The following is a 25,135-nucleotide window of genomic DNA, read 5'->3' as shown; positions in this document are numbered from 1 at the left end:
AGTTATAAATTTCCTAGAATTAATTAGGAAAGACTTTAGTTTTTTTGTGCTTGGAAACTGTATTTTTAATAATAATTTTATGCTTACACATGGAGTATATGTTCCATTCCTTATATAAGCATAAAATCATGGAAAACTATAAAACTTATAAATCATGAAGAAGAAAGTAAAATTCACTGATAATCCATTCTTTGAGAAATAACCACTGTTATTTGAGTTTTTTAAGAGTTCTTTCCTCAGGTCTATGTGTGTGTATCTTTACTTTCTCTGTGAATATTATTATTATATAATACCATTATACCACGTGGATTATATAATAGTATATAATAAATTATATATAAAATGGTTAGATAATATATAATATATCCATATATTTTTCAAAATGGGTAATATAGTTAACTCAATGTTCTATAGTTCAGTTTTTCCATGTAATATATTATGTACATATTTTCTAAGCCATTGAATGTTCTTTTCAAAATTTTAATGACTAGACGGTATTCTTTCATTTCACTATTTCAAAATTATTATTTAAAACATGATAAAATTTTAGAAGTAGAATTAATCAGTGGCTTAAAAACCTTCTTAGAATTCTAAAATATATTGCCAAGTTTTTCACGACTGGTACTCATCAAATGCTAATACTTTTTTCTAGGAAGTCCTTTTACTCTTAACTTTTTTGGATTATTTTGTTTTATTTGTTGCCCTTATTAACAACATGTGGCTGTATAACAATTGTTCTTTTGTGTGTGAGTGTATGTGTTTTAATCTTTGGAAGATCCTTTGTTTTGTCAAGCACTTTGATAGATTTCTGTATTGAAATTTGGAAACAGGAGACAGAGTGAACACTCTGAATAGTAAGAGATGAGTTTAATGTGTCTGAAGATAAATTGGAACAAGGAGAGTTGATGTACAGCTAGTATGTGGGTTGCAGTTGGATTTTGTTTATTATAAAATCTTGGAATCTTTATCTTTTAAAAGTGGATATTTAACAATTATTGTTTGACAATTGACATGTATATTTTCCCTTCTGTCATGACATATTTTATGCCTCCTATTTATGTGCTTGTTTACAATTTTTTCTTCTCCACTTATGACTTTTTTTTCCCTGGACTTTTTTATCCTTTACTATATTTATAATTTCTCAGACATGTACATTCATTGATTTTTTTTCTATTAACTTATAAACTGTTGCATTTTACTTAAATCATTGCTCTAAATATTAACTGTTTTTAGTATATGTTAGATTCCTTAAGTATATGTAAGACATGATACAGTCTTTGAATGTAAGCTTCTTAACTCTGGGAACCGTATCTCTTTAAGTATAATGTATCATTTAATTCCATGTGCTTTTAATTTTTGGCTACTTAGGAAATGTGCAGTGTTTTGCTTATTGGTTTTATTATTGTAAACTTTCATAGAAAAATGTAATATAACTAACACAGAGAGAAACATTTTCAATGTATTTTGATAGTATATTCATATGAAAACTATTTCATAATATTTATTGATAGCACCTTTCTGTTATTCTATCTCTTGAGAGTGTTGGGTTAATCAGAAGTATACATGATATTTAACATCCATTTAGTTATTTTTGCCTGTTACAAAGCACCTAAGTACAAAAGTACATAAGTTCCTTGGTCCCATATAATATATTTTAGAGCTGAAAGATTTATGTTCCCAACATGACCTTAAAACTCCATGTGATGCATGATAACATTTTGTATTACTATGGTAACAGCAATTTTAGTTTATTATTCTGTGGAATATAATAGTAATGTCTAGGGAGAGTTTTTTTTCTTTGAAGTTTGCAAGGTGAATGGTTGTTAAGCATTTTTATTTAGTTAGCTTCAAATATTATTTTGTTCTTTTTTCCCTAAGAAAAGATTGATGAAACTTTTTCTAAAGGTTGTTTGAAATAACAAGGTAAGTTTATTTCACTGTCTGACTTATTGCACAGTGATGATTATGCCAGATCCTATTTAAAGGCATGCAATTCTTTTAAACAGTCTTATAGAAAGAATACATCTAAACTATAGTTCAGGTAATCAATAATTTGTGAGATTAAAAATGAGGTGTAGGGAAAAATTCCCAACTGAATCAGTAGTGTGAAACTTCCAACTATCTACTACTAATTTGATATTCTAAAATAATTTTTAATAGCTGGAAATCAGTGCCACAGAGTTATTTGCAAAGAATATAGTACCTGTGCTTTCACAATTTTCCCCCTACATATACACTTACATTCTGTGTTTAGGAATCATTAAATGCAAATATGCCACAAAAATTAGTATAACCTATCATAATTTGGTGCAAGTCAGACATTCATTTATGGCACATGCAGTTTATATCTCTAAGTCAATTAATGGAGACAAATATCAGTTTGAAGCAATTGGAGTAGCTGATGATCACTAGATATAGTTTCACATGTAGGATTCAGATGTTGAGCAAGATTTGACTTACCGGGAACAATTCCTGTGGAACTATAGGCTTGGGTAGAGTTATAATTTTAATTGAATTGTGAAGGTCTAACATATTTTGAAAAACCAAGTCAAATTAGATATCTTTGTGTTTAACAATATTAATGGGCCAGAACATGAACTGAAACATATGTACAGAATCATCTTCTTATCTTGAAAGAACCTCTGTAAATTTATTTTAGAGACATTACATATCTATGATAAAAAAAAAGCAGTCTTCCAGATTTCTGCATGAAGATTGTGCTTCTGTCCACATTAGCTCTCCACCAAACTTTTTTTGTCATAGCTGCCATAACTTCTCTTTTAACAAATCCAGTGAATTTTGCATTGTTCTTATTTTACTGGACCTTTCAGCCAGCATTTGGTATCTCAAATACTTTCTCCTTCCTTAATCATTTTCTTTTTGCAATGTGTACAGAACATCCCAGTCTTAGGGGTTTCTTCTCCCAATTTGCATTAACATGTACAGTTTAACCATTTATTTCATACCTTATGTTTGTAAGAATTACCAATTTGTAATATAATATAGTTAAATATTGCAACTTTTAGTTAAAATAGAAAGTTAATCAGAGTCAGGGTTGTTGACTTTATTAATAATTAGAGCAAAGATAGGTGATCTGACTGGATCAGTAAATAGTCCATTTTATGTTAAAGTCCTCTACTAAAGAATACCTTCTAAGCAGCTTGGGTATTACATCACCTGTTCAGTTCTCTCTCTCTCTCCTGATGTAGACATATATACACGATACCATTTTTCTCTCCTTCTCCCTTCATCTTGAAAACATATACCTATACCCACACCCACACATACACACCCACCCTCCACCCCCACACACAGAGCACCTCTCAGTTCTAAACCTGAGTCTTGTCCTAACTTAAAATCTTGTGCTCTAGCACAGTTCTGGCTGAGTCATCTGATGTTTGCAGGCTTCAGTTAATTCATCTGATGTGTCTGTGTTCATCTAATTCATCTGATATGTCTGTGTTCATCTAATTCATTATGAAAGCTCTAAAATAGGATGATTAGTTTAGGAGGGAGCTTAAAGTTTATATATCTCTCAGTAATGTGTGAGATTTAAATCCTGATATAAGAAACAGTAGTCTCCCATGAGTGGAAGCACTCAAAATTGTTTTAGTTAGAATTCAGGCCTTCTATTACTCATTTCTGTAGTCAACAAATATTAAGAACCTACCGTGATTCTGGCATTGTTTTCCGCTGGTGCTGGGGATACAATAATAAACAAAACAAAGCCCCTGCCCTCTTAGAGATTACATTCTACTTAAATGTATTTTAGTTCAAAGCCTCCATATGGGCCAGTAGGACCCTCCAGATACTTGTGGTGGTGATTCTTCTATTTTCTTTGAAAACTCAAATAAGTCAGTTACCTCCTTTAAGTCAATTTCCTCAACCATAAAACCAGGATAATATGCTTTATTATCTCTACCATATAAGAAAGAAATTAAGTATGATTTGTGAGATTATTTTCTCATGATTTCTGTATTTGTGAAGTCCTGTGGATACTAGCGTGGAATTCATGTATTGTTGAACATAAAACAGAACAATTAATATGAATATTTTCCATATCTTTATTTTAGAAATTCTATTCAAAGATGATTTTTGGAGTATCTTACTTATTGGTTAAGTGAAAATCTTAACTTTTTGTATCAATTAAGGCTTATAGACATTTAGAGGATGGACTCTAATTAAGAACTTTTAATTTTCATGAATATGTGAGTATTTTTTATGGGAAGAATCATTCCTTCTTAATAGAAATTATCCTTCTCGCTATATTTGGTGCTGTTAATAGGACAAATGCACCAAAAGTAATACATTTATTTATAAAACTTAGTCTCAGTACTTGTCTTCCAGATATGCCACTGAGTTCTTACTTTTTTATTAAATATCTTTGTAGTGCTAATAAAAAAGTTTTATGTTTGCCCAAAGTGAAATAGAAATGTATCTGAACATGATGTATTTTGCTTCTTGTTTTATTCTCCGAAACTAGTTATAATTTAAATGCAGAACCTTCACTTTTCTGCTGCAAAACAGATTTATGTAATTAACTACATGCCTAGCAGCAGAATTCAGGGCACTGATTTTCTAAGTTTACGTCAGGATATTGACTCAAAGTGAATATTTAATGTGGTTCTGAGGAAAATATCACATTAGACTAAGAAGGCCCCTTTAACAAGCTTTCCTTTGGTAGAGAATATTGCATGCTTATGATTTAAAAATTAAGCCACTACAGGGTATGTAATGATATGCCTATGTACATTCAACCACTTTAGTTTATTAGGATTATGCAAGGTAAGAGGTAGAATGTTTGGAGCAAATCAGATATATGTCATTTTGCCAAATGAAGACTTCTTTTCATTCTCACCTCTTCCATTCTTTCATCATTCTTAGAATGAAGTTGGAGATTTTCCTCCCTTGATTTGCTCCCTTTCTCATTTAAATTTGGTTTAAGCTTGAGAAATAATTAGTTATAGCTACCTACTACAAAACCCTTGAGAACAAAGTTATACAGGGAACCTAATTAGGAATTATAGATTTATCATGATTTTGTTGTTGTTTCTTTGTTTCATTTAAATCTATCTTTAGATTATCTTTTACTTTTGGAAAAATATCTGGATAATGATAGGTTATTTTATTTTTTTTGTTAGTCACCTACCAATGTAATGCTAGCTAATTTTAAGTCATTTGGTCTTTTGGATTCTATGTCTTTGAAATGATCTTTTGTGATAGTCTATTTCCTTTTCATATTTCCCCTGTATATATTTATCATAACCACATTTTGAAGAAATAAGTGAAGAAAAAATATTTTACCACATATTTATCTCCCTTTTAGCTGATAGCTGGGACGTGTTACAAATGGAGGCTGAAGTAAATTTGAGTTACTAATTTTAATATTAGAGTGCATGTGATTTTTAAAAAGGCAGACAGAGAAAAGGAAAGAGAGGAAAATAGTTTTACATACATATAAATAAGTACTTATTCATTTAGGAAGCACAGGTAAAGGTAAAAACCAAAAATATGGTTTTTTTAGCTGTCTTTTTTCACTGTTATTAGAATGCTTTCTTCCCTAGTCCATACTATCAGCATATTTAACTTTTTTTTGTTTTTTGTTTTTGTTTTTGTTTTACTGATTTTTTCTTTTTTTCCTTAAACCAAATCAAACCTGCAGCTGTTCAGGGTCCTTAGGTATCTAGGGTATGATTTTTTTTCCCCTCCCTTTTCTGTATGTAGATAAAGAGGTAAGCATTTTAGTATGAAGTTAATTGCTCTTTTCCTTTGTTAAAATATTCTTGAGGTATGGCCTTTGAGTAAGTTATCACTGGTATTTAAAAAATAACTATTTTTCCAACAGCCCTTTCTATGCTTTTATTTTACAATTTTAGTTTATTTTTTTAAATAAATATGTATGTTCCTTTTGAAGTCTAAAGATTTTCAGAGGGAAGAAGGTATAAATTTGAAAGATTCATGTTAGAATTTTGGATGTTTAGGTCAGTTTACCAGCAAATTCAAATTATCTGAATATTTTTGTCTAGAAAGCCTCAATTGCCTTATTTTGTTCTCTGAGAAAAGAAAGCACTCTGACTCCACAAAGACTGCCATTTGCTTTAGGAATTAATTTCCTTCTAACTTTCTATGCCCAAAAGGAATCCAGCTTTTGGTCTAGTTTATTTGGCTTGCTCTAGAAACAAAAATTCACTCTGTGTAGATGCGGATGGGTTTTTGGAGAACCCTCAGCCATAAGTGGATTGAGTACTGTTCATAGCTCTTTACATTTCCTATAACTTCTAACAAAGATTCATTTTAAATGGAACTGCCCAAGAGATCTATCAGTGGAGAAATAGTCTTAGGTGATGGACAGAACTAAGCTATATGCTCAGACTTCTGGCAACTTTAGCCGTATATCAAGTATTTTCCAGTGCCTCTATTTAAGACAAGCATATATATAACTTACTCTCCAGTTTGAAATATGTACATATACCTAGTAATTATAGAAGTTGTTTGATGAAATAATCAAACCTGTCATTAGGCATGCTGTTAAGTTGGTCAATTCTGTCAGCTATTTGCTTTTACAAAATAGGAAGTAAACTCAAAGTATTGCAACTCTTCCATCTCATATTTATTTTAATTTTTTATATTTTCATATGGCTTAAAATACCTATATATAAAACAATTCACTGTTATATAACATAGAGAAAAGCTCAGTAAAGCAAAACTCAACACATAGACACATGTTAAAAGATAAACCGAGGCATATTAAAATTTCTAGGAATTTATTTGCACTAATGAAACCACACTTCTTCTCGGATGGGACTCAAACCCAGCCACACCTCAGACTGAGACTTGAACCCATGATCCCTGACTTAGGAGGGCACTCAAACCCACTGTCTTTTAACTGAAATTGCTCACCTGATATCAGGACTTACTGCAGCTCAGGCTACTTTGTCTTGTCACAGAAGGAATTCAGGGTGAGGCAAAGTGATAGTCAAAGAGTGAGATTGTTAACAAAGGAAGATTGTGAGAGATACAAGTGGGCAGGTAAGGGAGCACAGCCCTGAAAGCAAAGAGGGCTACATTTTTATAATCAAAGAAAAAGTGGGGAGGGGAGAAGAGTACATTCTTCATCATTCTTGGGTAGATGTCAAGGCTTACATAATTAGTTCCTCCTTTGACCCTATGTGGTTTAGCCGGGACTGTTATGGTGCTATTTAAATCATATGTATATTAGCAGAAAGGTGCTAACATATACTAAAAACAAAAATGGTAATTCATCTCAGGTTTTGGTATAATGTCCCCTTTCACCTAGTTTCTTTCACCTTTCACCTACATTCCTGTCTTGGCTACATGCAGAAATGCTCCTCTTCAAGGACCATTAACTCACTGACTTCATGTAACAAGATTCAGACTGCATATCTATTGTCTTGTGTTTTAACTAGCAGGACTTGTGGCTTGAGTGTGCCTGGCACTTGAATGCACCTGGTCTTCCTTCAAGGTAGAGTAGGTTAGTGGATTCTTTTCTTGATTGGTCATTAACTTGCAACAGTTTCTCAAACTCCTTTAAAATTTCCTTTCTGTCTTTAATCCCCTAGTAGGATTTCTAAACTAACTATTTAGTTACTCTACTCTGTCCCTATCACTAACATTGATTTGAATCAGGCAGCATCAAACCAAAAGTGGTTAGGGTCACTCTGCCAACAGGAGCTAGGGGATAGGTTTTTATACAGCAGACATGGAAGCAAAGCAAGGAAATTATTTGATTGGCTATAGTTTAAGTGGGTACCTCATTTGGGTAAGGCTAGTTTGGCTGTTTGTGATCGGTTGTTCTTAGGTTTCGATTTCCTAACCTTGGAGCATTTATAGGAATTTACTATAGCTTAGGTTTGGGTTTGCTTACATAGGCTTAGAGCTACCTCAGTCTAATAGCCTCCTTGTTTAATTACTTCAATACATGCTTCTGCAGGGTAGAATATCTTGCAAACTGTATTTACTTTTGCGGCTGGATAAGTAGAACAAAAAACTTCTATCTAATAGTCATTTTATGAATCTGTTTCTTTGGATCAAGGAGAGGATTACATGTGATAAATAGAAAAGCTTTGTCACTTGGAGTGTCTTGCTCAATGAAAGCTTTTGATTAAGCAAGAATCAGTTGTCTTCCAAAGCGTTGCCAGGAAGAATGTGTCAAGAATCATGTAGCTGTTTGTTCTAAAAATGTAAGTGTTGGATAATTGTATGGTAAAGTCATTGTGCCCACAGGAGGAAACAAGGATTACACTTGGAAAGGAGAAGTCATTATACTCACAGTTTCCAGGAAGGAGGTCATTGATGCCACGCAGGTCCACAGGGGAAGCAATGGATTTTGGTGAAGTGGCAGAAGACAGGAGTGAGGGGAAAGTCTGAGCCAGAGCCTTTATTGGGGTTTTCTGTGGGAAATGCAAGGCAGGGCACAGTAAACAGTATAGGATTGGCTAGTTTGAATAATTCCTGTAGGCTTTGGGCCATAGGGGTGGTCTCTAGTTGCCTGGTCCTGGCCCTGGAATGATTTAAGATAGAGGAAATACTGGCTTGGTGTTTGAGAGTTAGATAAGGAAGTAGTTTAACCTGTAGACTCCGGTTTGGTTGGTTTACATGTGAAAGATATGCTCTAGGCCCAGAGCCCTTTGCCGTCTCAAAGAATTGGCTAGCCCAAGGAGAGGCGGTCTCCCCTAGGCAAACAACTCACCAGCAAAACATCATGAAATACAGAAAATAAAAATTAGAAGGCCTGGTTCCAGTCCTTGGCCCGTGCAATTAATAGGTATTGAATTCCTTATCAGCAATGTGAAAATGAAAATATCTGTCCCACTTTATTGGATTGATGAGGATCAAGTAAGTTAACATTTGTGAAAAAGCTTTGACAGTATAAATTCAGGACACAAATAGTTGCCCTCAGGAATCGTTATATCAAGGTGCCCTTGAAGTTTATGATAGAAAGACCCCTTTGGTGTACAACCAATTCTTGCTTAACCAAAACTTGTACATCTAAATATTTCACAGCTGGAAAATGTATGTGTACGTGTGTGTGTGTGTGTGTGTGTGTGTGTGTGTGTGTCTTTGTTTTAAATAGGGGTGAAAACTTTTATCCACTAAATGTAGGTAGTACAGGACTGCCAAAAATTATATGCATATAGATTAGTGTTATCCATTATTTTTCTATACACTCTTCTCCCTCTTCCTTATTGAATCTTGTAATTTTTAAGGTTAAAGTCCAGTCTCTCTATCTTGGCCAAAACTGCCAAATCACTCCCATTCATAAGTGTTGCTATTCTTTGGACACTTACTCTATTTACTATTTATCTGTTTCTTATATTCAGTTCTATGCTGTCAATTATGTTTTCATTATTTATTACCTTAAAATATTATAAGTTCAATAAGAGCATCAGTTCTTATATCTGATTTCTTCATTCCTCTTACAGAATTTAATATATACTATAAACTCACTAAATATTGTTTATTGCTTATTAACACATGATCTGTAGGATGCATGGAGAACTTTTTGAGGCAAAAGTTTATATTAAGTACCCCATAATGAAGCAGAACATAAAAGTTTTTTTTAATAATATTTAACTCTCTTTGATATTAAAGAGTAATTACAGTACCTTATACTCCAAATTGGGATTTTTTGACCTTTTTTAAAGTTGAAGTATAGTTAATTTACAGTGTTGTAAAGCGAAGTGATTCAGTTATATATGTACATAATATACATATGTATATATATATTCTTTTCCAGATTCTTTCCCATTATAGGTTATTACATGATACTGAATATAGTTCCCTGTGCTATACAGTAACTTGTTGTTTATATAGTTTATATATATTAGTGTATCTGTTAATCCCAGACTCTCCCCCCTAGTGTTTCCCTTTGGTAACCAGTTTGTTTTCTGTGTCTGTGAATCTGTTTCTGTTTTGTAAATAAGTTGATTTGTATCATTTTTTTTTTTAGATTCCACAAATAAGTGATATCATGTATTTGTCTTTCTCTGTGTGACTTACTTCACTATGATAATCTCTAGGTCCATCTATGTTGCTGCAGATGGCATTATTTCATTCTTTTTTATAGCTGAATACTATTCCATTGTATATATATACCACAACTTCTTGATCCGTTCCTCTGTCAATGGATATTTAGGTTGCTTTCATGTCTTGGCTGTTGTAAATAGTGCTTCTATGAACATTGGGGTGCATCTGTCTTTTCCAATTAGAGTTTTCTCCCAATATATGCCCAGGATTGGGATTGTAGGATCATTTGATAACTCTACTTTTAGTCTTTTAAGTAACCTCCATACTGCCTTCCATAGTGGCTGCACAAATTTACATTCCTACCAACAATGTAGGAGGGTTCCTTTTTCTCCACAAGCTTTCCAGCATTTATTATTTGTAGACTTTTTAATGATGACCATTCTGACCAGAGTGAGGTAATACCTCATTGTAGTTTTGATTTGCTTTTCTCTAATAATTAGCAATATTGATCATCTTTTCATGTGCCTGTTAACAGGCCATCTGTATGTATATTTTAGAGAAACATCTATTTAGGTGTTCTGCCCATTTTTTTTTTTTTTTTGATTGGGTTGTTTGATTTTGTGATATTAAGCTGTATGAGCTGTTTGTATATTTTGGAAATTGATCCCTTGTCAGTAGCATTGTTTGCAGATGTATTCTCCCAGTCTGTAGGTAGTCTTTTCATTTTGTTCATGGCTTCCTTTGCTGTGTGAAGGTTTTAAGTTTAATTAGGTCCCATTTGTTTATTTTATTTTATTTTCATTACTCTGGGAGATGGATCCAAAAAAATATTTCTGTGATTTATGTCAAAGAGTGTTCTGCCTGTGTTTTCCTCTAAGAGTTTTATAGTATCCAGTCTTACGTTTAAGTCTTTAATCCATTTTGAGTTTATTTTTGTATATGTTATTAGAGAATATTCTAATTTCATTCTTTTACATGTAGCTGTCCAGTTTTCCCAGCACCACTTATTGAAGAGACTGTCTTTTCTTCATTGTGTTAATATATCCTTGCCTCCTTTATCATAGATTAATTGACCGTACGTGTCTGGGTTTATTTCTGGGCTTTTTATCCTGTTCCATTGATACGTATGTCTGTTTTTGTGCCAGTACCATACTGTTTTGATTACTGTAGTAAAGTCTGAAGTCAGGCAGCATGATTCCTCCAGCTTCGTTCTTCTTTCTCAAGATTGTTTTTGCTACTTGGGGTCTTTTTTGTTTCCATACAAATTTAAAAATTTTTTGTTCTTAGTTCTGTGAAAAATGCCATTGGTAATTTGATAGGAATTGTATCGACTCTGTAGATTGCCTTGTGTAGTATGGTCATTTTAACAATATTGATTCTTCCAGTCCAAGAACAGGTGTATCTTTCCATCTGTTTGTGTTGTCTTCAGTTTCTTTCATCAGTGTTTGTTTTATAGTTTTCAGAGTACTGGTCTTTTGCTTCCTGAGGTAGGTTCATTCCTAGGTATTTTATTATGTTTGATGTGATGGTAAATAAATTGTTTCATTAATTTCTCTTTCTGATATTTTATTGTTAGTGTATAGAAATGCAACAGATTTCTGTATATTAATTTTGTATCCTAAAACTTTACTGAATTCATTGATGAGCTCTACTAGTTTTCAGGTAGTGTCTTTAGGATTTTCTATGTACAGCATCATGTCATCTGCAAACAGTGACAGTTTTACTTCTTCTTTTCCAATATGGATTCCTTTTATTTTTCTTTCTTCTCTGATTGCTGTGGCTTGGACTTCCAAAACTTTGTTGAATAAAAGCAGTAAGAGTGGGCATCCTTGTCTTGTTCCTGATCTTAGAGGAAATGCTTTCAGCTTTTCCCTATTGAGTATGATGTTAGCTGTAGATTTGACATGTATAGCCTTTATTTTATTGAAGTAGGTTCCCTGTATGTTCACTTTCTGAAGAGATTTTATCATAAATAGATGTTGAATTTCATCGAAAGCTTTTTCTGCACCCGTGAGATGATCATATGGTTTTTAATCCTTCAATTTATTAAGGGGGGGTGTATCACATTGATTGATTTGTGGATATTGAAAAATCCCTGCATCCTGGGATAAATCCCACTTAATCATTGTGTATGATCCTTTTAATGTACTGTTAGATTTGTTGTGCTAGTGTTTTGTTGAGGATTTTTGCATCTATGTTCATCAGTGATATTGGCCTGTAATTTCCTTTTTTTGTGGTATCGTTGTCTGGTTTTAGTGTCAGGGTGGTGGTGGCATTATAGAATGATTTCAGAAGTATTCCTTCCTCTGTAATTTTTTGGAATAGTTTCGGAAGGATAGGTGTTAACTCTTCTCTAAATGTTTGGTGGAATTCACCTGTGAAGCCATCTGGTGCTGGACTTTTGTTTATTGGGAGTTTTAGAATTACTGATTGAATTTCGATACTGGTAATTAGTCTGTTCATATCTTCTATTACTTTGTGGTTCGGTCTTGGGAGATTATACCTTTCTTTAGACTTGGGAGGGGAAGACCATACACTGTTCTTAGAGCTTTAGAGGGCCTTACCTATTCATTTCTCTAGCTACATTCCTCTTTGTGAAGCAATGGCCTTGAAGGATAAGGAGATATGCTACTTAGATCATCTGCTTTCCTTATGTGCCACACTGTAGGTAAGACTCCAGAATTCTCTGCTCAGATGACTTCAAGTCTTTTTTCAAGAATTTCAAGGCTTCTTGTTGGGGGTCCATCCTCCAGTGAGTATATTGTGCTACTGGTATGGTCAGCCTAGGTTGAAAAGAGGGCCAAAGTTGGCATCTTTTTGTAGCAGAGGAGGAACACGGCTTGGACATGAGGGCTGGGATGCTCACATATGTGCTTGTGTGAAACTCTTCATGGTATGGGATTTATCTAGAGTCAGGGAAGGTAATCAAAATGGGGTTGATTAAGGTTAGGGATTGGCTCTGGATGGACTACCACATGCTGGTGTGAAATTCTGAGAAGTCCAAATATTTTAAATTTGAACCTGGCCTTCCAGTATCTTTCTAAAGTAGGCAAACAGAACATACTTAGAGTTTGATTTTATTTGAAGAATGATTTATCATTTATAAATATTTAGACATTTGGTATGTGAGCTCTCATACTCCCCTTGGGTCCCACTTGTAACTATATAATTACAAATGTAACTTTGTGTAAATGCAGTGTTTCCAAAGGATATGTTATGATTTAAATATGATACTATTTCTGTATCTACTAATGATAATATATTTTTAGTAAATTTCCTAGCCTTTTAGATCTTATACCAATCTTGAATTTATTTATATTCTTGTTTTAGTTAATCATATTCAAATTAAAAAATCTAATTTAAATTATTTTCAATATTCTTGGATAAGAAGAGATTTAGCAGTTGATTTCTTTTGGCTATTTTGGTACCTGAATCTCACTCTAATTTTCTTTTTTAAGAGAGAAGAAACACTATTGTTTCTCAAACATCATAAATTTAACATAGAAAATGATATACCATTTTGTTAAACATCCGTATGCAGTACTTTGAAAAGAACCACATTTCTTATTATTTGCATGTATTCTGTTATTTCCTTATCTCTTGGTTCAGATTAGTCCTGATTCAGTGTATGCATGTCATATTCTTCTCATTCCTGACCTTTCTTTGCATCTAAACATTTTTTCAAAACCCAGCATGTTTTTAAATAAAGATATGTAATGATTTCAGAATTTTTTTTCTGTCATAGATGTAATTTTTCACATTTTAATTAATCTCATATTGTAGAAGAGTTGATTGTTTGATGAGCATGGTTAACACTTTTTATTACTATGAAGAGATATAGTCTGAAGATGTTAAAATGTAATCATTCAAACCGAATTTATTGACAGTATATTTCTGTACTCCTATATGGTAGAGTAGAAGATGCCAAGTAGACAATAATAATTATATGCATTCCTGAGAAAGTCAATTCTGATTAGAAATTTATCTAAAATAAGAATAGTCACTGGATAAAAACCTTAGAGGCTCTCCAGTTGGTAAGATGTTTAGAATTTTGGACACTTATTTTGACAGTTCTCAGGTCTTATTATTTGTATCTTGTCTTACTATTTATATTCTGAATGGTTAGCTTATCATTTCAAATGAGCTATGATAGTGCTGGTTTGCCTTTAAATTTAAGTGTAAGAGTCACAAAAGACTTATAATAGGCTAGGATGAAAGGCATTTAGATGGGTAATTTCATGTGCCACTGTGAGATTTTTGGATCACTCCTGATAAACAATGGGTGTGTTTTGTAAAATTATATCCATAGTTCTATAGGAACTTGTTTCTTCTAGAAAATGCCTTCTGAATTTCAAGCAAGCAACTTATAAGTGAAATTTTAGATACAGGATTGTTTTTAAATTTGCTTGATGGATAATATAAATTGTTTATTTGTGGAAATTTAAAGAAGATAATTGAAAGTATTAGTGTCGTAACAATCCAATAGACTGAGGAAAGTAGCCATTCTGTTAGAAGCTATACTAATTGAAATTCCACCAGTCTTGATTAAGTAACTCTCTACAGCCAAATAAAATAAACTGCAAACCAGATGAGTTAAATAATCTTATTATAAGTCACTGAAGTATGGTATCAAGAAACAGAACACATTCACTAGAGAAAACAGTTTATCATTTCCACTGTACTTCAATAGAAATGAGAAATTATGATGACTAGTATGTTTTCTCAAAAGGATTGTTACCAGAATGTGTTTTTGTTTATTGAAAATTATGATAACTTTGATTATACAAATAAAATACACTTATAATCTAAATTTGTAATATAGGAGTATGCAATATTAGATATATAAATTATGACAATGCCAAATAATTTCAGCGTACTCATTTTTACTAAAATTTAAAAAAAAAAGGATAAACAAGGTTTTTCTATTCATATGTGTCAGAATGCGTGTATGTAAACACTCAGAAGTGAAGATAATCCAATAATTTAGCTCAGAGTGAAAGCCAAAGTGTTTCCAATGCTTACAAAGGCTTTTTTGCACCTTTTTTGCCTCTCTCTTTAGTGCTCATTCAAGCTGTTCCTAAAACATACCTATATACTCCTGCCTCAGGATTGGTACTTACTGTTTCCTCTTCACTATCTCACCTTGAAGACATTACTTAAATGTCACAACCTCAGTAAGGTCTTCTCTGGCCACACTATTTAAAATTGCAAGCTTCTTTTCCATCTCCCTGTCTTATTTTTTCCTGTTGTACTTTCTACCATATTATTCAGTTGACTTATTTACAATTTTTATTGCCTCTCCTCACTCTAAATAAGATCCATGAAGGCAGGGAGTTTTTGTTCAGCTAGTTCACTGTTGTATTCCTAGTATCTGGAATGTGCCTGATAAATATTTCTTTGATAAATGTAAAGCCTTATCTATGTCTTTTTGCTGTCAAAATAGACTTGTGAATATTTAATTGAATACAGATAAGTATACCTCAGTTTGTGGCCAATTGGATATGAAGACAGATGGGTAACTAGAGTTCATTTGTCATTGGTCTAGTTATTTGATCACATAATAGATGCTATTTTAGGTTGTTTATAGAGTACTAGAAACCATTTAAAGTTCTTTACATATATTAACTAATTTATGCTTCACAACAGTCCTATGAAACAGGTACTATAATCAGCTCTATTTTATAGTTGAGAAAACTAGAGGCTAAATAAAGTATCCCTTGATGTTGCAACTAATGTGTAAGAAGGTAAGATTCATACCAGAGCAGCTGGTATGTTCAGAACCCATTCTCTTAAAGAAAAGCCCCTGGTTAAAATCCTGCACCATTGTTGTTTGCATTGCTTTATTTGTATCAGTTTTATTCTGTTTTTCTTTCAGTAAAACAAAATTTTTGAAATAATCATATGTATTTAACCACTGTGGTTTTATAATCATTTATTTTGTTTTTTCTTTTTGCAGTGGGATGCCATCACTGAAATGGATGAACACAATAGGCCCATTCACACATACCAGGTATGTAATGTGATGGAACCAAACCAAAACAACTGGCTTCGTACAAACTGGATCTCCCGTGATGCAGCTCAGAAAATTTATGTGGAAATGAAGTTCACACTGAGGGATTGTAACAGCATCCCATGGGTTTTGGGGACTTGCAAAGAAACATTTAATCTATATTATGTGGAATCAGATGAATCCCATGGAATTAAATTCAAGCAAAGCCAGTATACAAAGATTGACACGATTGCTGCTGATGAAAGTTTTACCCAGATGGATTTGGGTGATCGCATTCTCAAACTCAACACTGAAATTCGTGAGGTGGGGCCTATAGAAAGGAAAGGATTTTATCTTGCTTTTCAAGACATCGGGGCATGCATTGCCCTAGTTTCGGTCCGTGTTTTCTACAAAAAGTGCCCTTTTACTGTTCGCAACCTGGCCATGTTTCCAGACACCATCCCAAGGGTTGATTCTTCCTCCTTGGTTGAAGTAAGGGGCTCTTGTGTGAAGAGTGCAGAAGAGCGTGACACTCCTAAACTATATTGTGGAGCTGACGGAGATTGGCTGGTTCCTCTTGGAAGGTGTATTTGCAGTATAGGATATGAAGAAATCGAAGGTTCTTGCCACGGTAAGAAAGAAACATTTAAATAATTATCCATGCATTTAAATGATGGTTTTTTTAAAGGTAAATTTGTTGTATATTTATTTTCAAATAATACATTTTTGAATACTATTCCTGGAAGAATTAATTGTGGAAGAAATGAACTCATATTAACCGTAAGATAATTTCTGATTTTTTTTCCATCTGAGGATGGTGTATGAAAATATAAAATAAATTATATACTGTGACAAGTTTTCTTCCATATTGCCTTCAGTAGGGTAGTTGCTGTATGAATTGCTGTATTCACCTGATTTCTATAAAGGAAATCAACATCAGTAGCAGCAACAAAAAGCAAAAGGGATTCAAAGCAGGCATTTGCTTAACTTTCGTGTTTTGGTGGTTTATAGAGAATATGACATTTAAAGACAGTTTGAAAAAAATTCTTTCTTTCGTGTGGATTTGTAATAATTGAATAGTACCTAGATAAGCTGAAATTCTATTTAAATTAATGAGGAGTTCATATATATGCATATGAATCATATGTATGTTTCAAGACATATAGGATAGTTTATAGGAATGTTATGTGTTTGGTGATACTGAGTGTATCAGAGCTTCATTTATCATTTGCTACTATTAAATACAATTTTGCACCATATAACACATTAGCTTTTTTGGTTTAGCAGTATTTCTGCAAGATCTAGTTAGGGAGTATTAATACAGTGCAATGCTGATTAAATTTAAAACCATATCTTTCATGTTATGATAATGAAATATCTGTAATTTTCAAGATGAAACAATTTTTATGTGAATAATTTTATGAAGGCTTATTAATCTAATGAATATATACACTTAAATTTTTTGCATATCCCCGATAAAGATACTTTATATAAATTATGTTTGGATTTAGGACTCATAATCAAAGCACAAATAAAGAAATAAAAATCAATGCTTGGTAAATAGTAACATAGTAGAGATCTTTTCCTCTCAATGGTAAATTATTTATAGTTTTTTTTCTATAGCGCCATATTGAATTTACTGACTTTTTGGTGATGCTATGTTCCTACCCATTAAAAGGGATGAAAGTAAATAAGAAAAAAACATTTGTTTCTGTATAAGGGTCATAGGTAATATATGTGAATTTTTAAACATTTTATCTATTTGTAAAATACTTGGGTTCTTGAATGCTGAAAAAGTTCACTAAAGCCACCAATGATGATTATGTTAGGTCATTTGAAAATACTATTTGTATAAAAAGTCTGTAGTATATTTTTATAAAGTGTAAGGCAATTTTCCTTCACTATTTAATCATTAAAATACAGTTCATTGAGGTTTGTATAGATTTAATTCCATATTTTTGTTCACCTATAACAAGGATTTAGAATGAGACAAAAATTAGATATAAATGATCCTTTGAAGGGTAAAATAAAATATTTTACATTGGAAAATGCACTAAAGAAAAATTCACATATAAGAATAGTTTTTAAATACGATAAAGAAGGCAATAATAGCCAAGGAGAAAGTGTATTACATATATTAACTATGTACTTTTACCATATTTTATATTTTATATTAGGTAGCAACTGGGTATTGGTAAAAATAATAAAGCTTCATAATTATTTAAAGAGTAATTATCTAAGGATTTATGTGATTAACTATTATTAAATATATTTTATGGCACTGATCACAGAATTAGAGGTAGTGACAATCATTAATGACTAGATGTTTTTTGCTTAATGTGTTTGCTCTGTGAAACTTCATTCTTATTTAGCATGCCCTAAAATTCCTTTAGTTGTTGGGCAAAGGTGACTTTGGACAAATGATAATTATCGGCTTATCTAGAACTACTGCTAGACTCATTCCTTTTTATGGCTTATTATCTTTAGTATAATTTATTTGATTACAGAAATGAGAGAGTGAGTACAGTACAAATGTTCATCATCTTCTTGTAGCAGATGGCAGAAATTGGAAGATTACACTTGGATTCTAAATCCATGGCTTACTAACTTTCTTATCCATAGATAAATTAGTGGTTATAATCCATTAATTATAAAGTATATGGAAAAATATTACATGCAAACACATGTGCCTGGTTCCAATTGAATACAATGAATTGCTATTTACAAACACAAAGGAAGTGGATGCGGATACCTCATTTTTAGAGAAAGATATCTTAACACTACCACCAGTTTCCATTTTGAAGTGTTTGTTTACGTGCCTTCTTGATGCTTTGTATTGCCCCTTTCTCTCCTCTAATGATTTTTTACTGTGGATTCTATTGCTATCAAGAACTTATCTCACAACCAAATCTCAGAATTACCTATAACCTAAATGACAAATTAATTGAAATTTATGTGAATAAAGCGTAGCTCAGGTTAAATAATGTGACCATGTATTTATATAGATAATGGGACAAGAGAAAACAATGTTTGTGTATCATTTTCTTTTCTTCTCATTTATTGTTAGAGCATTTAATTTATTTTAGCTGTTAACATTTTCTAGTACCTACTGTCTGTTAATCATTTTGATAGGTGGTACAGATAAACATAAATAGAGGCATATGTTTCAATGATCTATTGCTATTGATGTAAAATAAGCCCAAAACTTAATAATTTAAAGCCACAATGCTTTATGATTTCTCAGGGCTCAGGTGGATAATTCTTCTCCTTATTGTAAACAGAGGTCACTCATATAGCTGAATTTAGCTGTGAGCTTGACAGGGGTTGGAATATCTAAGATGACCTGTTATATTCCAGGGCCTCTCTATACATGGCCTTACATCATTAAAGAATCTGAATCAAGCTTTTTTACAGTATAGCAGCTGGCTGAAGAGAGAGTTTTTCACATGGCCAGGTATAAAGTGAGTATACAAGGGGACTACAAAAGGGGCTGAATACCTGGAAGTATGTTTATAGGGAGCTGCCAGTGTAACAGTTTACCACAATCTTCTCTGATTACTCATGACTAATGTCCCTCCTTCACGCACAAGAGCCCAAATCCTCGGAAAGATCTATCCCATTGTGACATCGTGTTGAAGTCCAGAAGAGCTTCTTGAAATCACTTCTGGATGTGAATGAAGCTTCATAGCTAAAGCTCTCCTTGATCTAGAGAACTAAAAACTAAACAAGACGTTAGTGTTCCTCACACACGCAACACACATGGGACAGGAATAGGATAAATAAAAAAGATTCTCACGTTCCTAAAGGCAGGGAACATAGCAGTTACTGGTCTATTGTGATTCTGAAATCCAGCAAAGGTCATCAGAATCCCTAATTACAGGGGCAAGGACTGTTCTTTGATTGGAGCCCAGTTCTGCAGCCTGGGATTAGTTCTCTGTGACTCTTTGTCTTCATCACTCTTGACTTTGCCCTCTGAGTTATTCTCCTTAGTTATAAGAATTTCCCATGTGGCCAATTGCTAGTTTCAACATCTGTCAGGAAAACTTCTTAATTTGATCCACAACATAATGAAGTTCTCTTTCTGTCTTCCAAGTTATCAGGTAGTATTCTCACCAGTTGTTGGTTGGCCTTTCATTATCTCCAATAATTAATTTACTGCTCTTCCATCCTCTAGTCACAGTCTTCTTGCCACTCTTCCAGCCTCCACAATTGGTTCATTACTAAAGCAAATGCCACATGTTTTAGCTTTTGTTACAGCAGCATCCTTTATCCTGTGTAAGTTATTTGCTTACAGTTTGGAAATCTTGACTGGATTCAGGTGGCTGGTTCTTCCACTGCTTTTATCTGGGGTCAATCATACCACTACAGTTATTTGGAGGTTTAGCAAGGCTAGACATCTAAAATGGCTTCACTCACACGTCTGATGCTTCATCTGAGACGTTTGAGGCCCTAAAGTCACTTATTGTGTAAATCTTGATAGCAATTTTCATATGTTTCATTTTAGGAAATTATTCTATGTTTTTCTTGCTCTTCCACTAAAAGTAGTTAGTCATCATGCCATTTGAGGGACTTCACAATTTGGTCTTGTCCTATTATTTTCTGACTTTGGCAAATTCTGTCTCCTGTTCTGTTTTTGTTACTATTGAATAATCCATGTATTTTTCATGTTTCTTGCTTTTTTTTTTTTCATATTTTATCTAGCTGCTTGGTGTCCCTTTCTTCTTCCTTTTCTGTGATGGAATTTTATTCATCTTTCAGGGGCTAGCACAAATGTCGTATATCTGGATCTTCACAAAGTTAATGTCTCTGAATTCTGTGCTGTAATTTGTGCTGATTATTTATGTGCCTGTTTTACCAGGGCTGTAAGATAAAAGAGATATATTTAAAAGTCATTTGTGTAATGAAGGGTGAGAAATTTACTGATGTGAGTGATAAGTAGAACCAGGTTCTACTGAATAGTTAAAGGTAGTTGTTGGTATACTGACAGAGTGCTCTGTTTCTTCTTATTTTTGTGAAATAGGAAAGTTTTCTTCAGGGAAGGTTGTGGTATTTTAGACCTGGAAAGCCTTTGAAAATATTTTTATCCCTCATTTTATGAATCAGGATTCTAAGTTATAGAGAAGTTATTCCCTGGGGCCACTCGGTAACTAATACTAGATTTATAACTAAAGCCTAGATAATTCTCAGTCTGGTCTTTGTGTGTTTTTCCACCCTGCATCCATCCCTCCCTCCCTCCCTCCCTTCTCCCCTTCTTCACTTCCTCCCTTCTTTTCTCTTTCTCTTTCATTTCCTTATTCCAAGCATCCATGCTCTTACCTTGATGCTTTAGCTTTTCCTGCCTGCCAAACGGTACAGAGGAGCCCTTACTCACTCATCATTAATTAGGCCCTTTGGCTGTATATTTATTTGTGGAATCTGATATGGGCATTGTTAGAACAGTGTCTACACATCCATTCTGAGATTCAGCCTACTGAGAATGATGGAAAAAATATCTATTTATGTGAAATTTTGCTGTTAGAGATGGCAAATAGGAAAAATTACAAGGAGGCTTTGGGAATAGTCATAATTTACTTGAGTACATTTGAGTACTCTTGGCCTGCTATGTAACAAAAGTACAATAAGCTGGTTTAAAATAGAATAAATCTATATCTACCCATACTATCATGTCTAATGAACAGTGTATATTTATTTGCATTTAAATAATATATTATATTTTATCCTAAAAGTTATACTACTGAATGTTTCAACTTGTGGTTCCTTTTTCTGTAATGTCGTTAAGGTGTATCTGGATCCAAATTCTAGAAGCACAAAAGAGAGAGGCACTTTTATTCTTACTGTTTTTGATCAGGTTTAAATAGACATAAACATTATATTAAGCAGATATGCTAAAGTTTAAAACCAAACACAGTAATTTGGGTTACCTACTTTACATTATAGGTGGTATTTTATACTTGGCTCCAGTATCTCTATTTTTCATACCATTTTATTTCATAGGTTCATAATTAAAACTGTCATACTTGGGCATATTGATGTTACAGGTTTAATTTTTTTGTCTTAATTTATTTCACTAAGGGCTTGAATACAAATAGCATTGATTCATAAAGCATTAATTTACATCAAATAGTCTTTCACTTCATATAACTAAGAATATCTTAACACTACGGAAGAAAATTGGAAACAACATGCAGAATTGAACAATTTTTGTTGAGTTGTGAGTTCTGAAGTGACATGAATCCTTAATAAACTTCTCTTGGCTATTAATTTAGAATAAATCTCATTTAGGTAGTGGCACCTGTACTTAGAGATATTAGTTAGGGTTTGGTATTTTAGACCTGCTTTGAATATATATGCATATTTATTGCAAAGACAGCTTCTTTAAGCATTTAAGTATCACATGATATAATTTAATATTTAATAATGATATATTTAATTTAATAATCATATAACTTAACAAAATAACATCTGGCTGTTCAAAGTCAAGTCCTAAAACATTGAGAATTTTTTATAGCTTTTTCTTTTCCTAGAAACATACTTTATTTATTTTCTCTCTAGTGCTGCTTTAAAATTCTGGAGGAAAGGATGGTGGCAATTCTTGGACCATTGCATTATTGTTCACAGAGGTGAATGGGATATGCAAGGCCTTTGGTGACATAGCTATTGATTTGATCTCCTGAAGAGTGTTGTTATTAAGGCTTCATGACTCTGTCCTCTGTTGCAGGTCAGAAGCATTTATGCTCTGTGTTTATGATCTTCTGTCTAATCATGTTATCAGAGATGATGGTGGAAGCAGAGAGCATAAAGAAATTTTGAAACACCAGGATTTGCTGGCATTAAATAAGGGGGTTTGAGGATATGATGGAAAGCTGAAAGGTGAGATTGGGATCACAAAACGGGGCAGACTTATTGGCCCAGATAGTATTTTTACTTTCTAAAGGTTTTCACAGCCTAAATATAAACTCTTACAATATAACCTTCAATTCCAAATAAAGCTGCTTTATTTCATGAAACAATTGCAGATTTTCATCTGGCTTGAGAAGAATATGAAATCAAGAGGCTTGAAGGAATCTAAAAATAGAAGGTATTATTTCCAAACAAAACTGAATAGTTAAATAACTATATTGTATTTTGTTCTTTGTCAAAATTTTTAAAATAGGTTAAAACATAAACTGTCCCGAAATGATCATTCTTAATAAATTATTTTGACCAAATTTTAATTTCAAGTTTAGTCTCTGTTTTACTCTCTGCTAACTTGAAAGCTATAAATAATATTTTTATATGATCTATGCCTAATTAAAAAAATCCTTTCTTAACACATATATCTCTAAGAGGGGATAACATTATACAACATCTCTCTTTTCTTTCCAAACATGACACACCATGTCACCCACTGAAATTGCTACCTTTCTTGTGAACATTGTCTAAAGTTTTAATTTGGCCTTTTAAAGAAACAAAATCAATAGTTTCATAAAGTCAGTACTTAGATACAAGATATATTAATAGTTTTTATACTGATATTTTTTCTTATCATTATCTCCTTTCTTTTGGGTTCATTACTCCATTTGCTGAAGTATATCCTTTGGTAGATCTTTTGGCAAGTTTCTATGAGTTTAAGCCCTTTGTTTAGTGGATATCTAAAAATATTTTGTCTTGCCTTTTCAATGTTTATTTGAGTCTAGAATACAAAGTGACTATTACTTTTTCTTAACACTCTGAAAATGTTATTTCCCTGTCCATAAGAATCTGTTGTTGCCAGTGATCTTCTGATAGTCTTTTTTTTTTTTAACATGAGTTCTTCCCAAAGTTGTTTTTTTTTTTTTTTTAATTTATTTTTGGCTGCATTGGGTCTTTGTTGCTGCGCATGGGCTTTCTCTAGTTGTGGTGAGCGGGGACAGTTCTTCATTGTGGTGTGAGTGCTTCTCATTGCAGTGGCTTCTCGTTGTGGAGCACGGGCTCTAGGCATGCAGCCTTCAGAAGCTTCAGCACACGGGCTCAGCAGTTGTGGCTTGCAAGCTTTAGAGCTCAGGCTCAGTAGTTGTGGTACACAGGCTTAGTTGCTCCGCGGCATGTGGGATCTTTCCGGACCAAGGCTCGAACTCATGTCCCCTGCATTAGCAGGTGGATTCTTAACTGTTGTGCCACCAGGGAAGCCCCTGACAGTCTTAATTGTTGTTATTTGGGAGATTATCTATAAGTTCCATATTTTTCGCTTTCAGTTTCATAATAATGTAACTGTTATGGATTGTTTTTTTTTCCCTGCTTCACTTCACATTTTGTTTTAACCTGAAAAAGTGTGTGTGTTACTTTATTCTGTTCTGTATTTCTAGAATACCTATGAGATATTTGTTGAAGACTTTCAATGTTATCCTCTTTGTCTCTGATATATTTTTTTTCTAAATTTTCAATCTTAGCTAATTTCCAGGTTATGAATTTTCACTTTAGTTACACCTAGTTAAGAGATTACTTCATCTACTGAGTTTTTTTTTCATTCTAACTTGTTACTGTTTTATTTCTGCCTACTTTGTTTCAAATTTATTTTTCTTTTTTATGAATGCTATTTTATTCTTTATGGATTTTAAAGTCATGTTCAGATAAATTTCGAAAGAAATTGGCTCTGAATATTTCTAAGCATTAGTGTTGACATGTACTTTGGAATTGTAACTTGTGTCCTAACTTGTTTTCTATGTCTTTTTTTTCCTTAAATTTAGAGAGTTTATAGTTGAACTAATCTTCTTCCCTAAGGCCTTATAAATAGAAAACTTAAGAGCCCTAAGAAATTTACCAAAGAATTCATGTTAGTATTTCTGGTTGACAGGAGTTCCACTCCAAGCAGTGATTCAGGGATGTAGGACTTCTTGCATTTAATGGGCCAGCTATCTCCCAGAGCCTTGTAGTTATCTCTGTCCAGCTCAGAGGTTGTAAAGAGAGATTGGAGAAGGCACATGTGCTTTCTCACCAACTCAGATCTGAAGAGCCACATTAATTCCTCTCACGTACCAGCAGTGAGAACTGGTTATGTAACCACACCTAGCTGCAAATAGGGGTGGGATGTAGTTAAATGTTATCCCTGGCTCAATAGTCACTTTCCAGCAACAATTCTTTATTATGGAAGAGGAAGCCCAATTTTTGTAGATACTTGGTTATCTCTGAAATAGTCTGCCA

General features: G+C 33.1%; 1 protein-coding gene across 12 annotated transcripts in view; it reads left to right on the top strand.

Moving 5' to 3' along the window:
- Positions 1-25,135, top strand: part of EPHA6 (EPH receptor A6) — an 868,712-nt gene that overhangs the window by 136,795 nt on the left and 706,782 nt on the right. For all 12 annotated transcript variants that reach the window (XR_009047653.1, XR_009047652.1, XM_057696163.1 and 9 more), the window contains one exon: positions 15,944-16,607. Coding sequence is in view for 10 of the 12 variants with exons in the window: in XM_057696163.1 (XP_057552146.1) it covers positions 15,944-16,607 (664 nt within the window). In the remaining 2 variants the exon portion in view is untranslated. The remainder of the gene's footprint in view (positions 1-15,943; positions 16,608-25,135) is intronic.

Source organism: Hippopotamus amphibius, chromosome 10, assembly GCF_030028045.1.
Source record: "Hippopotamus amphibius kiboko isolate mHipAmp2 chromosome 10, mHipAmp2.hap2, whole genome shotgun sequence".
NCBI lineage: Eukaryota > Metazoa > Chordata > Mammalia > Artiodactyla > Hippopotamidae > Hippopotamus > Hippopotamus amphibius.
Note: the sequence above shows the minus strand (reverse complement) of the source record. Positions and strands in the feature narration are given on the sequence as shown.